At 45.6% G+C, this 15,343-nt stretch overlaps 1 protein-coding gene across 1 annotated transcript; it reads right to left on the bottom strand.

The window, feature by feature from the left end:
* Positions 1 to 6,099: 6,099 nt before the first annotated feature.
* On the bottom strand, positions 6,100 to 7,212 carry LOC307090669 (urotensin-2 receptor; the record flags this gene model as incomplete). Its single annotated transcript, XM_079757414.1, has 1 exon — positions 6,100 to 7,212. The coding sequence occupies one exon, from the start codon at positions 7,210 to 7,212 to the stop codon at positions 6,100 to 6,102; it is 1,113 nt and encodes a 370-aa protein (XP_079613540.1).
* Between the last annotated feature and the right edge of the window lie 8,131 nt (positions 7,213 to 15,343).

Raw genomic sequence — 15,343 nt, 5'->3', positions numbered from 1 at the left:
ATTTGTTATGGAAGTCTAAAAAAAGAAGATTAAAATCAAACGTTTTGTTTATAATTAAAAAAAGATTTTCTATAATGTTGCGTGTACACAAAGGTAAGAAATTGTGTTCTTAAATGCCCTAAAAAAGCATTAAAAAAACCATACTTTGAACTGCTGTTTAAAATAAGTCCTTTTAACGTAAGCTTGAGGAAATATAGCAGGCCAGGAAGGGAAAAATCTCTGTGAAAACTGTTTTTTTACTAGCAAGTGGCGGGTTATTGGTTTATGAATATTTATGCTTTATGTAACCTATAAGCTGTGCAAATTAAGACATACAGGCACATCAGCTATTCCCTTGTGTGGGAGCCATGTTACCACCTGTATTGTTAGTCTGATGACAAGCAGTCTCGCTAGGAAATTAGCTAAACGTGTTATAGAGGTGTCTGTTCCTGGCACCTGCAGGCTGCAGATACCAGCTGCCTGCCGCATACTTTTCTGTTCTCGATGACTAAACATAGTGCCGATTCTGGCACGGTTTGGGGGAGCAAACGCCGCCAGTCCCACACGCAGGGAGGACTTGTTTTAAACTTTGATGACTTGATCAATCTCACACAACTAATGCGTTTCAAAAAGGCCATTGGATTCTGCAAAATCGAAATGGCTGATTGAACTTCGCTGGCTGTGCCCGGTGCCCTTTTAAAAACTTCAGTTTGATATCTGATTCAATACGCTGTCAAGGCCCAACCTATTCCAAGAGTGAGGCATGTCCTTCCCACGCTTTGTTTTATTTTCCCCATACTTCCGTAGACAAAAAACCCTATACCCAACATGGGTGTCAGTCATCTTTAATTATTAATATTCACCCAGTGGCACGCATCTTGAACACTTCTACCAAGTGTTACCAGTCGGAGTGGTGCAAGATAAACACTTGAAATCTGAAAAACACTGAACACAATTGTGTTGCCACTGGAGTTGTGTCAAACCATGTCTATTTCTGCTGTACAAAACACCAAGGTCGCCTTATTATATTAGATTATATCAAGCGAGGATGGTTACATGACATGTCCCTGAGTGACTGTAATAGAATCACACCAATTATTGATGATGAGAGGAAGGCAGATTCGTCTGGGATAACATCCTGAATGTAATAAATAAGCATTATTTTTAATTCCACCTTTACTTATTTATTGAGGAGATCTCATTGAGATGAAGCAGCTCTTTTGAAATAATAATCTGATGATGCTGCACCTGTGAGAAGTCACAGTGTTTTAGGAAGAGATGACTCAGTTCTCTGTGGAGCTCTTTCATGACAGAACAAACAAACCTGGACCACTGCTTGGAAACCACCAGCTCCGACCAAGAGAGTCAGATTCAGCTCGGTCAGAGTCACCAGCTCTCGGTCACCAGCTCTGATTCTGACTGAGAGAGTATGATTCAGCCCCGACTCTGAAGAGTCAGATACAGCTCTGTCTCTCTCGGTCAGAGTCAGAGCTGAATCTGACTCTCGGTCAGTCAGAGCTGGTGAACATTTCGGAAGCTGATTAAAACATGAAACGCTAATTGTAATTACGAGCTGCCTGCCTTTAGAGCTCAACACTAACGAGGATTCTGAAAGAGCTGTACTGGTGACTTGTTTTCATCAATTTGTTTCATCAGGGTTTTTATCTGGAAGCTCTGCAACTAATTCTGCAGCATTGGTGCTGATGCTACAGTGTTTCTCCCCTCCTACGTCTCTGTCCCATGTGCCCATAGGCTCTCAGTCTGCTTACACGCCGCCCCAACCACAGCCAGCCGACCCCGCGCCAGGATGTCGGAGTACGTTTTTTACGACCATGTCTGACCTTCGTCGGCCAGCATTCTACCGTTGGGTGGCGGTGATGGTTGGGCCGGGCCAGGTCTCCCTTGTAAAACAGATGTTTACCCAACCTGGTTTAATAACGGTTCAATCAAATCAAAATAAATGAAAAAAGTACAATGCAGAACCAGCAGTGAAACATGACCCATCCCCTGATCATACGTAGCAGGAACGCATTCGACGCTTCCCACAGTTTCCCGGGAAATTGAGCCAAATTAATTCTGCTGACAGCAAGGTACAATTAACGGAGGGGCCGCTCAAAGGCACCTTATCCTTCCGGATGGGTTTCATTCAGGATCGCAGGGAAGACTGTGTGTTGGCAGCCAGTAAACACAGAGAACAATCCAGATAAGTTCTGTAAATCGAGGCTGAGCGCCGTGCGTGGAGCTGACCGGCTTCTGTCAGCACAGCTCGCGGGGGGGAGGTGTGATCAACAAAGCCGGTTTCAGCAGGATGCGCTCACATGTTGGCACAGCACTGTCCCCCTGCTCCTGTTCACAGCTCCATGTAGGCTCTCCACTCTCGCTTCGCTTCGTGTCAAAAGTTGTCAAATAAAAACATTCTGCTCGAGCCGAGTGTTTGGTTTGAGTGTTTGGTTTGGCAAAGACCCAAAAGTCTTGAGAAGTTACCGAAGTCTCCTCAAATTCATGCTATCGAGTTAGGAACTCGATAGCATTTGAATTTGAGGACAGTTCTTCACAGACATTTTTTTAAGTACATGCTTGTTTGCAAGAAAATATTCTTATAGAAGTAGTGGACAAGGTTAACAGATTGGATTTGTGGATTCCGTCTGCAGAATTCACCAGATGGTGACCGGTTGATCTGTGTTTGAACTACAGAAACATGAAGCAAGGATCTCAACTCATGAACAACGGAACAACTTGTGATTCTACCCTGCAGGCCAACATCATGTCTTTATCTGTGAGGAATTTCTCCCTGGAATAACTTCCATGGAGGGCCTGACACGAACACCATGATTAAGAATACAAACGTCTCATACACACTGATACAGTAGTGTTCAAAACAAGGCCCTACAAAATGCCCGTCCAATGACTGCTACATTTACATTGACATGTAGGGTATTTAGCTGATTCTTTTATCCAAAGCAACTTACAAGAAGTACATTTGTCAGAAGATAGAGAAAGAATATATATCGCTGTTAGTATTGCTCGTACAGTAAGGATGTAGTAGTAAAAACGTTTGTACGCGTAAAAGCCAGTGTATATACTTGTACATGGGCTTATACATCAGAATGAATCATGGGATATTCTGTGGTCAATAGTCCACCATATTGAGAGGACTCAAGAGAAAATAAATCAATATACTATATAAATATACTGTTACCCAGGCGAATGAATAATTACTTTTTGCCACGTTTCACAGGAGAAAAGCTATGGTAGTTTCAAACACAACAATGTCCTCCCAAAATGACAAGTCATCGCGATTAATGACTAAGGAGCGACCAAAGAAAGACTACTTCCAACACAAACATTCCAACGGTCCTATGCTTCCAAAATGGAGGAGGTTGTGATAAGGCTGTGATTTCCAGGCCTAATACATGGAACTAAAATATATAAGGCAAAACTAAAAGCCCACTGTAATAAATAATATTTTATGCTGTGGATGAGGGGCAGCAATAGTTTCGGTCATCCTCCTATTAATCTGCAAACTGGTGCCGGTTCTGACCTAGTTAGCCATAATAAACACAGACAAGTTTAGCGATCGCTCATTCTAGAGCTAATTGGAAAAACTAGGACGTCTCGGCCGAGGCGCTCAGCAGAAACCCTCCCCTGATGCGGTGCCTCTGGGTAATTAATCTCAACCACCTGACTAATTGAACAGTTCCATTATGCTCGGGTCGGACATTCAGCGGGGATATTAGCCGGAGCTGTCTGCGGAGCCTACTAGCCTCCCTCAACACAACCTGTGCTTACGGATCGCACCGTCTGGGTGATTAAGCCTCCGTAACTCTACCGGCGTCACTAAAACACCCGTTACCGACACCGCCAGAGGGAAATGATGCTGCCTCCGCTGAAGAGCGTTTAACTCGAGCGCTGCTCCCCACTCAGGGCAGGAACAACAGCAGCACGTTGAGTATTGGTTCCGAAAGATGCTTAAAAGTGCTTATGCTATTATATACACTGTACGTACGTGGCACTGGCTTGCTCACGATATCTGCTCGCTGGGGGAATCGGTTCAGCTGACACTGGTGACAGAGGTTCTAGTGAAGGCAGGAGGGATGGTAACAATGGGCGAATCCCCCTGGCTCCTAGACCAGTACACTCCTGCAGGGTCTGAATGCCACCAAACCACCCATTATGGACCATCAGAGCGCTGGCCACGGTCATTTCCATCGATACACAGTCCCATTCTGCCCCGCATGAGACTATCCCTGGAAGTACGTCCTCCACATCGCAAGAAGGGATCGGGGACACTTTGAAGACCCCATGTGAGGCGGTGTGAACAGAGTATTACCCGGTCCTGTCTGCTGAACCAGCCCCACTATCAAACGATCGCCTACGTCGCATCTTTCCCTTTGTCTGGGGAGGCCGCAGGCAGCGACGAGCCGGTGATAAGTGTCAAAGTGCTGCTCCACCTCTCCAGTCTAAGCGCTGATGGAAACATTATACATTCACCCTCTTTCAGAGGATGGGGATTAATAGCGGACTATTTAGGGTATTCCATGACATTTTAGTATTTTCTGGACCCCTGTGATGTGATTGACCCAAATGAATGTATGGATGAAGTCCCAGACTCACACAGAGCCTGCAGGTACGGCACACCTGAGACAGCGCCACCATACGTCTCCTAGAAGTTAAAAAGATATGACAGTCAAGAGATTAATCAGTGGGAAGGAGGTGAGTGTATGTGTATGTGTTTATCCTGAGAATCTTTTTAATATCTAATTTTCTTGAGGTTACAAAACAAAAAACATCCCGAAGGTTAGAACTTAAAAGTGTTGAGCACTTTTATCCCAAGTGGATATGCTATATACTGCGTCATCTTTGCTGTTTGGGGCCCCTGTCTCAGTCATATATGTTAGGGTTTCATCTTTAGTCTTTGGGGCCCCTGCCTCCTTCATATATATTAAGGTTTCCTCTTTAGTCTTTGGGGCCCCTATCTCAGTCATATATGCTGTGTACTGTGTCGGCTTTAGCCTTAGGGGCCCTTCTCTCAGTGCATGTATGCTATATGTACCTTTAATCTTTCGGGCCCCTGCCTCAGTCATATATGCTGTGTACTGAGTCATCTTTAGTCTTTAGGGCCCCTGTCTCTAACACTTTAGGGGAAATGTGAAGCTGCCTTCTGATGTGTGTGTGAGCAGACGCTAGGGAAGGTCCGGGTTTCTCAACAGGTCAACGGATTAGCAACAATTAGCTTCAGCGTCAGCCCAGCAGACGCTGCTTTCAGAGGGGCCCCGGGGCCCGTCTACCTAAACCACGAGGCGTTGTGACGTTCCGCCTGTCGGAAGGTCGGCCAAAACAACACTAGGTGAGCGTCCCTCCGCTGGGGCCAACCCGCAAATAAAGGTCCCCTGGCAGCGTGCTAAAAAGAAATTAAATGTCACTTAATTAACGCTCACACTCTATTCTGCTGATTTACTGTGGCAGTAATGTCACACGTTTCAGTGGGCTGGACATTTTGTCCCTCGGAGTTAACCAGATGTTGTAAATAATAAACTGGAAAACAGAATGATGGGGTGGCTAATCATTTAGTCCGTTTTGTCCTGAGGGTAAGGGGGGCGGGGTGCTGTGGCTACTGGGGTAGGGAAGGAAAGGTACTGGGTTTTATCCCCAATGTCATCCTCTGCCTGACAGGCATCCTTGTTTTTTAATTCAAACATTTTTTTATTTTATTCTATCAAAGTAAGTAAGTAAGTTATCACTTCTCAGACCGGTTAACTGCTATGTGCTATATTTAATATGCGCTCGTTTTGGACGCATTACAGGAACATCACGCACGTGTTCAGGACGTCAGGGTTCTCGGGGTTAATAGAAAGTGATTGAGGTCGGGTCATGGTGAGGAGGAGTCGCCGAAGCACGTCAAGCTTCAATGGAACTTACTTAAAACGAGCTGCACTCTGAACCACGTAAGTCAACCATTATGCATCAGGTCAGCAGGTCGTACACAAGTTTGATATAGAAAACACAAAAATGAGTCGTTTCAAAGTTTCGATCTAGCAAATCAAAGGCACCATGTGCTATCTATTTACCTGCTGCCGTTCCTGTAGCTCGCTGTTCAGTCACCTTGTCCCCGGCTCACTGTCACCTAAAGGTTCCCATTACCAGGGTCTCCGAGTTGAGCTCGAACTGGTTGCTGGAAGACGCCGACTTGCCCCACGAGTAAAGGCTGGGCGGCCGCTGCTTGAAGGACGACGTGTAGCGGTAGAAGCTCTTGTGGCGGTTCTTCAGGTACTCCCGGTAGTTCTTGGTGAGCAGCGTGTAGAGGAAGGGGTTGATGCAGCTGTTGGAGTAGGTGAGGCTGGCCACCAGGTAGTTGATGCAGGTGTGCGTCTGGGACGCCAGCCGCAGGGGTTTGGTGTGGTAGAGGGGCAGCAGCTGCCAGATCCAGAAGGGCAGGAAGCACGCCCAGAACACCAGGACGATGGTGAAGATCATGATCAGAACCTTCTGCTTGGGCGAGCGCTTCCCGCCGTTGCTGATGACGGAGCTGCGCTGGGACTCCAGGTAGGTGCGCGCCAGCTTGATGTACAGATAGCCGATGACCAGCCCGGGGGCCATGATGCTTGTGCCGAACAGCACCGTCACGTACACCTTGTAGGCCTGCGGAGCCCAGGTGGGCGCGCACATCCTCTTCACGCCCCCGTCCGGCGTATCCTTGGTGGTCTGCGTGACCATCACCATCATGGGCACGGTGAGGAACAGCGAGAGGAGCCACACGCCCCACGCCAGCGCCTTGCGGTAGCTCTTGGAGCGACGCACCGTGTCCAGCGGCTTGGTGACGGCCAGGTAGCGCTCCGTGCACATCACCGTGAGCGTGAAGATGCTGGCGTGCATGGTGAGCAGGTCCAGGCTGAGCAGGATGCGACAGCCCACGTCCCCGAAGTACCAGTCCTTGAGGAAGTAGGTGGACACCACGAAGGGGATGGTGGAGAGGTACAGCAGGTCCGCGAGCGCGAGGTTGATGATGGAGATGTACATGGAGGTGGCGAAGCGGATGGAGTGGCACATGACCACCAGGGTGTACACGTTCCCCGACACCCCGATGAGGTACACCATGGAGAGGAGCGTCCCGAACGTGGAGGTGATCGCAAGTTCGTGATCCGTCACACTTCCCGCGCTCCCACCGCCACCGCCACCGCCGCTGCTTTCCCGCGTCGCAGGACGGCCGATCAGGTTGATCGATCTGTTGCTCATCGCGTCGCGGAATGAACGCCGGTTGTTATGTTTGTGTTCATGGGTCAGTTTGGGGGAGCGACCGGCGGGCGGACGGTAGCACGCGGGCGGCGCACAGGTCGTGTCTCCTTGACGCGCGGGTTGCTTCTCTGTCCTCCCCGTGCGCGCGCCGCCCGTGCGCTCTGGGCTGTCTGTGACGTCACCGGAGCCGATCGCTATAACTGTATTGCGAATTAATTATGATTTTACTGTTCATGGGTGTTTGCATATTCAAGCGTGTACATGCTTTAGCAGCAAGGGGCGAGATTGAACGCATGACTCCCTCTCCGCCCCCAAAAAATAAAATGAAACATTTTTTTTTGTTATTGAAAAATGTCAACAATTGCAGGCGCCCTGTTGATGGAAAGCTTGAATATTGAATAGGCTATTAATAGAGCCGAAGCTTAATTTGACTTATAACGTCCTTTAAGCAATAGTCTGGTTTGTAGAAGTTTATCATGGGTTGAACTATATCGCACTTTTACGCACGGATATTTCTGATATGGGAGACTGAGGAGCAGGTCTTTAACGTAATATTTAAGATGTGAATGCACATAGTTTACTTTATATAATCTATTTTGTTTGGGTTGGTTTTTCCTTTCATGTTAAATACAGACGTACAAGCTTACGTACACAAATTAGATCAGCCATCCCCCACACCAGATCTCTGATTTCAGTTTTGAGTACAATAATATTTAGAAATAGGCTACACAATATAGCCTAAAGCCATTTTTACAAGGGCCTTGATAAGGAGTTGGGATTCCAGCTCAGTTTGGAAAGGATCAATTGTTTTCATGTTTTCTGTATTAATTAACAGAATACCACGTGACGGGTTAAAACAGACTTCAAGGCTAACATCAAGTATAACTGGAGCCTGTAGGAATAATGTGTTCAATATGAACTCGATTATATTTCATCAACACGTTACAAGATCAAAGCAAGACATGTTTAATTCAGAAACAAATGAATTAAATGAAGCAGCATCTCTGTGACGATCCTCTTTTATCGTGTGAGATGTTACATCTGAACGGGAGAACTTTCATCACTTTAGGTCAGCTATGTCCGCAAATAACAATGATAGCAGTCCTTAATACGTTTTTAAGTAAAATGGCTGGTTATCAGACCACAAATTGTTAAATATGTATACTTCTAGTCGTTTATACACATATTATACTAATGTATATAGCCTACTGTATGTATACGATATATAGCAGTTTAAGTTTATATTTTAAATGCAACGAGTCAGTAGTACTGTTTCACACACTTGGATCAAAAAGTGTATTCTCATTCTTTCTGAACCCACTGCCACATAACTACTTATTGGTTAACCTCAGAGGAAGTGGCCGCGATCCCCGGGTCTCTCTCTCTCTCTCTCTCTCTCTCTCTCTCTCTCTCTCTCTCTCTCTCTCTCTCTCTCTCTCTCTCTCTGTGCCCTGACTGCGGTGCCCGTCCATTAATTCACCCATGAATCATCTTAGCATCCTCCCATCGAATAATGAATCCATCCAGCCATTCATTCATTCATTCATAGCGATCTGAGGGATGTTGTGGTCCAGAGGGGTGTCCGGATAGATCTTTGTTTATCTCATTGCCAGGTTGGGTTGGTGAATGGACTAATGGATGGATCGATCGATAAATGAATGAATGAATAGCTGGATGGATTCATTAATTTGTGGACGAATGAATGCACCGATAGATAAACAAACAAAGACAAACAGTTAGAAATAATGAGTCTTAATTTTAATGAAAAACATGATTCATCCCTTCCATTTACTAAGTTCCCATTGCACAACCGCACAAACTCACAACGGCTGCATGAGGAACAGCGGAGGGAGAAGGGCCCTAAGTGCTAATGAAGTGCGACTCAGAGGGAACAGAAATTCTCCCAACTCAAGGAGGGCAGGTAGCTGAGTGCAATGGAATACGGGTCCTGTCTTTCTCTTTGAGAGCTCTGGCCACAGTTACATAAAAGCATCGCACATCTGTGTTCCTCTTCCTGAGGATTTCCACGTATTTGTTATCTGGTTTGAAGCTTATTGAATGCATAATATATGTCTTCTAAAGCAGTCTGAGGCTATTGTTCTTTCTTTCTGCATTTATTATCATTGTCTATTGTCCTTTTTTGCCATTGCGAATGGAGATGATTATGCAGAAATACTAAGTTTGTTATTGTGCTTAGCGATCCAGTTTAGAGGAGCCTTTAGAGGAAATGACAGGAAGACGTTTTGTTTATTTCTATTGGCTCACGTTTGCCTTCCCTCCCTGTTCTGGGGGGATAGTGATGATTTGATTATTGGGCTTTACAGCTGCACCAAATCTGTACTTATTTGTCCATCATGATATCATCAAGGACATCTTTGCGTGCATTGCTTGTTTGTTACCATGGTGACATTATGAAAAGACATCTGTGTTTTAAACTGAGTAAAACCCCAAAACACCTTGCGTGATTGTGGTCACCAGGAACGTGCTTCCATGCTCCCAAACACTGCGGTGTTTCCCAAAACAATCTAGAACTCGTATCCCGCAGTGGCTCGATGTCTCGCTGCTTTGGTCCGCACCCTGCGCCCTCGGGATTCGTCCAGACAACAGAGAAACACATGTGTTGACGCTCATGCTGGCTTCAGTACCTCCTGAGCTTTGAAGTTTGGATGCTGTCACACGTGTGACTCACTCGGTTCAACACGAGACCGCTGCCGCCAGCGCACGGCGGCTTAATGACGCAGGGGAAGGGGAACAGAAGGATTTACACAAAGAAGACGGTGACACAAATTGATTTGGCCAGAGGATTGCTGTGAAACACAGAGGATATCAACAAAACAAAACAATGTGATAAAATAATACATTTGGAGCGTGTGTGTGTGTGTGTGTGTGTGTGTGTGTGTGTGTGTGTGTGTGTGTGTGTGTGTGTGTGTGTGTGTGTGTGTGTGTGTGTGTGTGCATGCGTGCGTGTGTGTGCGCGTGGTTGACGGCTGAAGTTTTTAAGGTTCGCAGAGAATGCTACACGGCACATGACGTGTATGTGTGTGGTGATTGTGGCTGGTTTAACCTGTGCACATTCATTTCTTAATGCACAACAGGTGTGCAGCCTCTCTCTCCCAGTCCAGTCAGTCTGACTCAGGCCAGGTGAGGCTGCTTCAACCAACTACCATCCACACACATGCACACTAATATGTTCTTCTTAACACAACAAACGATACCAGTATTTGGCCAGGAAGGCATTTGGAAAAGGTGAGATTGAGTCTTTTGTTGAAGCTATTTAGGTTATTGAATAAGGGGGATTGTAATTAATAGTAAGTTGTGTAATATGATGGTGTGAGGGAAACAGCTGCCAGTTATTGAAGTTATTGACAGGGCATATTGTCACACATACCTTCAGTTCATCACTAATGGATAGGAGGCAGCGTGTTTTACACAGTGAAAGAATTAACAACATTTAATAAACTGTAGAACAAATTAAATCAAAAAACGTGTTAAGATAAACCTCCCAAATAAATAACAAAACATAACAACATTAAACCTAATAAGGGTGGATTTAATGTGTTTGTATATTTGTTATGTGTGCTGATTGCCATGATGCATGCTGATTTCTTGGTACCGAGCCTCTAAAAGTCCACAGGGATCAATCTAGAAGGGATTAGCTCTGGCTGTTCTGGACCCTGGGATTCTGCTGGGATCTATTGGGAATGTTGTCTTGGCATTAAGGATGTTTAGTCAGTTGTCTCTCTCCAAATGAATCACCATCTCCCTACTGGATACGTTTCTCCTTGGGAATTCTCTGAATAGCCTGGAATGAGGAGTGGGGTTCCCATTTCAGTTGATAAATACATTTGCTATTCCTCGGATAGGACATGCCCTTTTTCCAAATGCCAATGGAGACATTTCTATTATATGGAGGGCTTCTTAGAAAAAATGGGTTTTGAAACTTCCGAACAAAAGGGAGGGGGGGGGGGGGGAGAGGGAATGACAGAATGAAAATGGAGGGGAATGGATGATGCACTTGTTCAACAGTTTTTCCTAAGAAAAAACATTTTATCCAAGTTTTCCCACCATTAGTTTCTATGATTAGCCGGGGAACCAGTCAAATCTCGCTGGACCATGTTTCATTTACTCTGCAGATAAGGTCTGGCTTCCCTCCCTTGCAAAAATATTTCTGCCCAGTACGAGATAGACGACCAATCACTACGATTGCAATCTTCCACACTATCAGTTACAGATTGTATTGATCTGATTGAAGGGCTCAAGGACAGCTACACACAATTTAGGAATGAAAATGATGTATTTGATAAAGTAATGGCACTGACAGATGAGTTGATGAATAAACATGAGATTGTGCGCTGGGATAACAGTGGATCACGCAAGAGGAAGTTGCCGGCCAGGTTAGACAATACGCACGTTGATTCTACCCTGGGCAAATCATCACCTGTAAAGCAAAACTCGGACCTACAGAAATTATGGAATGACATACTGGACAAGCAGATGATGGAGCTGAACACTCGTTTCAAGCCCGACACACACGGCTTTATGGGAGCCGCTGCTGCCTGCTTGCCACGGTCAGACACCTTTAGTGACAAGGCTCTCATCCGGCCCGCCTGCGCACACTTTTCCATTCCGGTGGAAGATGAAGAGCACACTGTGTTTGTGCAGCAGCTTAAAAGAAAGGCAAAGGTCAACAAGACCATGAACAAGAAAAAAGAAACACTTGTAGAAGTGCTCGACGCATGCCCCCGTGATATTTTCCCCAACATGAACAGCCTCCTCACATTACCCATGACGACATGTACTGTAGAGAGACTCTTTTCAGCTGTCAATCGGATAAAAACAGGCACCAGGGCAACAATGTTGACAGATAGACTGAACTATTGCTCCCTGCTTTCATTTGAAAGGGAATTGACTGATTCACTGGAATATCAAGAAATCCTTGCTGTGTTCAGCATGAAACCCCGCTGTCTCCTGCTGTAACAAGTCCAACAAGCAAGTTTGAATTGAATTGTGTGCATGTGTGATTATTTACCTGTTATCTTGGATTGTTATGCTGTTGTTTATATGGTTAGATATGTTATTCAGTAAATTATTCTTAAGAAATATTTTTTGATCGTTTTCGTGCTGTTTGTGTTTTACAGCTTTGTCAGATTCAATGCTGCTGTTATTTCATGTCCATACAGTTCTTCTGTCATTCTGAATTTATAAGAAACAGTTAAATAATTTTGGACAGTTCTTTGCGCGCCGTGCTGGGTAAATAAATGGAGAGAGAAACAGACCCTCCAAAGATATAATTCCGTTTCAGTCTTTTTGTGTATTGAACGTTCAAAACAGATAAGTGAAGTTAGGCCTACTGCCAAGGTGTATGTCTTTGTCCGCTTCAGCACTGAGCTGAGGACAGCAACACAAGAGCCACACAGGCACTACTGAGTCGCTGTCCTCAGTGCCGCAGAAAAGCGCTGAAACGGAGATGAAGGGGAACCCGTTTTTTTTTGGGGGGGGGTTATTTTAACTGGCCCATCCAGTTTTCTGGAGGCCCACCCACAATCAAAATCCTGGCGCTGCTAGTGCTGCCACTTATGTGGAACGGTCTGTTGATTCTGCTGTCAAGACAGAATAAAAAAAAAACTGGATGGTATTTTCAAAACACTTTGTCCTTCCAAATATGTATGGCAACACTGTTTCACAAACATGTCGATGGTACACAATCACAGCCCTCTCTGCTTAAGGCTATTGTCTGCTGCATTCCTTCCGTAGCTCAGTGCCGGGTGGCCTGTGTCGTGTGCTCGTCGGGCTATACAATTGAATCAAGAGTTATTTTGCTCAGCTCCTGTCGTTGACACCCCCTTGGAAATCGAAAAGGAGGTTCCAGACTAATTGCAGTTTTCAATTTGTCTGGGGTTGTCTGTGATGGTTTTTCTATAAGGAAAGTAAGAGGTTGGTTTCTTACACCATGACCATCGTCTAAGGTTTTCAGATGCTCTCAGCCTTCATGGACATTATTCTTCAAGGTCTGTCTGTGTTGATTGCTGATTCCCGGGCGCTCTTCTGTTCCCCGTGCTCCGTCCATCTTCCTTGTTATCCTCTAATCAGATCCAAGGAAATGAATGAGACATGATAATGCTGACGGCCCCTGTTACCTCTTAATCCTTCAGACACTGTGTCATCTTTAAAGGATAAGCCCTTGAAGCCCAGAGACTCCAGCACATAGCCAACCGACTAGAACATGGCCGACAGACTCTAGAACATGGCCGACAGACTAGAACATGGCCGACAGACTAGAACATGGCCGACAGACTCTAGAACATGGCCGACAGACTAGAACATGGCCGACAGACTAGAACATGGCCGACAGACTCTAGAACATGGCCGACAGACTAGAACATGGCCGACAGACAAGAACATGGCTGACAGACTACAACATGGCCGACAGTCTGTGGGTCTAGAAAATGGCCCACAGACTCTAGAACGTGGCCGACAGACTCTAGAACGTGGCCGACAGACTCTAGAACGTGGCCCACAGACTCTAGAACGTGGCCCACAGACTCTAGAACGTGGCCCACAGACTCAAGAACGTGGCCCACAGACTCTAGAACGTGGCCGACAGACTCTAGCACATTGTCCACAGACATTGGTCCCTCCCAGTGTTTGTAATAACGCCATTTAAAAGAATGGCATTAGGTAACGCCATTATTTTTTCAGTAACGGGGTAATCTAGCTAATTACTGTTTCCGTCGTTACAACGCCGTTACTGTTACTGTACATTATATGCGGTGCGTTACTATGAATTGATTGAATAAACTGCGTAATCCGAACGCACCCCTGGCTCCAAACACAAACTGCTGGTGAGGAGACCGGGTGGGTTAAAAACGAGATAAGCGAGATAACGAGATTATGATTGGCTAAGGCAGAGTCATGTTTCATGGTAGCCAATTGGAGCCAGTGTTTTTACACACAAGCCAGGACACGCGCGCCACACACACACACACACACACACACACACACACACACACACACACACACACACACACACACACACACACACACACACACACCAAACTGATTCGATGAAGCAGCAGAAATGGCGAGTCCGGAGCATCCAATGAAAAGTTGGCATTTTCTGTAGCATTCAGCAGATGTTCCATAGCCTTTGTTAAAAGGCTGCAAAACAAATTCAGTTCGAAGTCTATCAGGGCCTTGAATGGGGAGGTCAACCATTTAACACATTAAGTACAAGTGAAAACTGCTCAGAAAAATCCAAATTCTTTGACATAGAGCAACTTTTTTTTACAGTAATGCAAAAAGTTACTTTCCCTGGTAACTAGTTACTTTTATTATAGAGTAATTCAGTTACTTTTTGGAACAAGTAGTGAGTAACTATAACTAATTACTTTTTTAAAGTAACATTCCCATCACTGGTCCCTCCACATCCATATTGGTTGAAATCTCATGATCGTACCGAGAGCCTTCAAAGATTTGTGAAATTCTTCCTTCTCTTCCTCCCAAATATTCTGGAAAGTTCAACAACAAAGTGTGGCCCCATGGGGCATCGCTGGCATTCACTTAAAGGACGATACATGTGGCAGAGGAAAAACATGGTCTCTTCTCGTTAGCTTCAAAGGAGATGTTGATACTGTTATATTGCGGTCGTGTGGTTTTAAGGGTTTGTGGCTGACACGACAATCTACCGCTCAGAACCGGCGAGAACGTCGACGCATTGAGAAGAAAGGACAGACGTGGTGACTGCAGCCCTGTTCACAAGCTGCAGCTCAATGATGTAGTGTGGCCTTCACAACGCGTACGCTAGCAGCTCTGGCACTCAGCGGGTTACGGAACAAACACCACGACAAACACCACGACAAACACCACAACAAACACCACAACAAACACTGCAACAAACACCACAACAACCACGACAAACACCACAGCAAACACCACAGCAAGCCCCACAACAAGCACCACAACACCAAACACCACAACAATCACAATGACAAACACCACAACAAAAAATACAACAAACACAACGCCAAACACAACAACAAACACCACAACAAACACCATGACAAACACCACAACAAGCTGAGGAGGATTGGCTGAGGGGAGCAGGCGAGGATATGCCGTAGTGAAGCCTCAC

The sequence above is a fragment of the Pollachius pollachius genome (genome assembly GCF_949987615.1).
Source record: "Pollachius pollachius genome assembly, chromosome: 19".
Lineage (NCBI taxonomy): Eukaryota > Metazoa > Chordata > Actinopteri > Gadiformes > Gadidae > Pollachius > Pollachius pollachius.
This window is presented reverse-complemented; position numbering and strand designations above follow the sequence as displayed.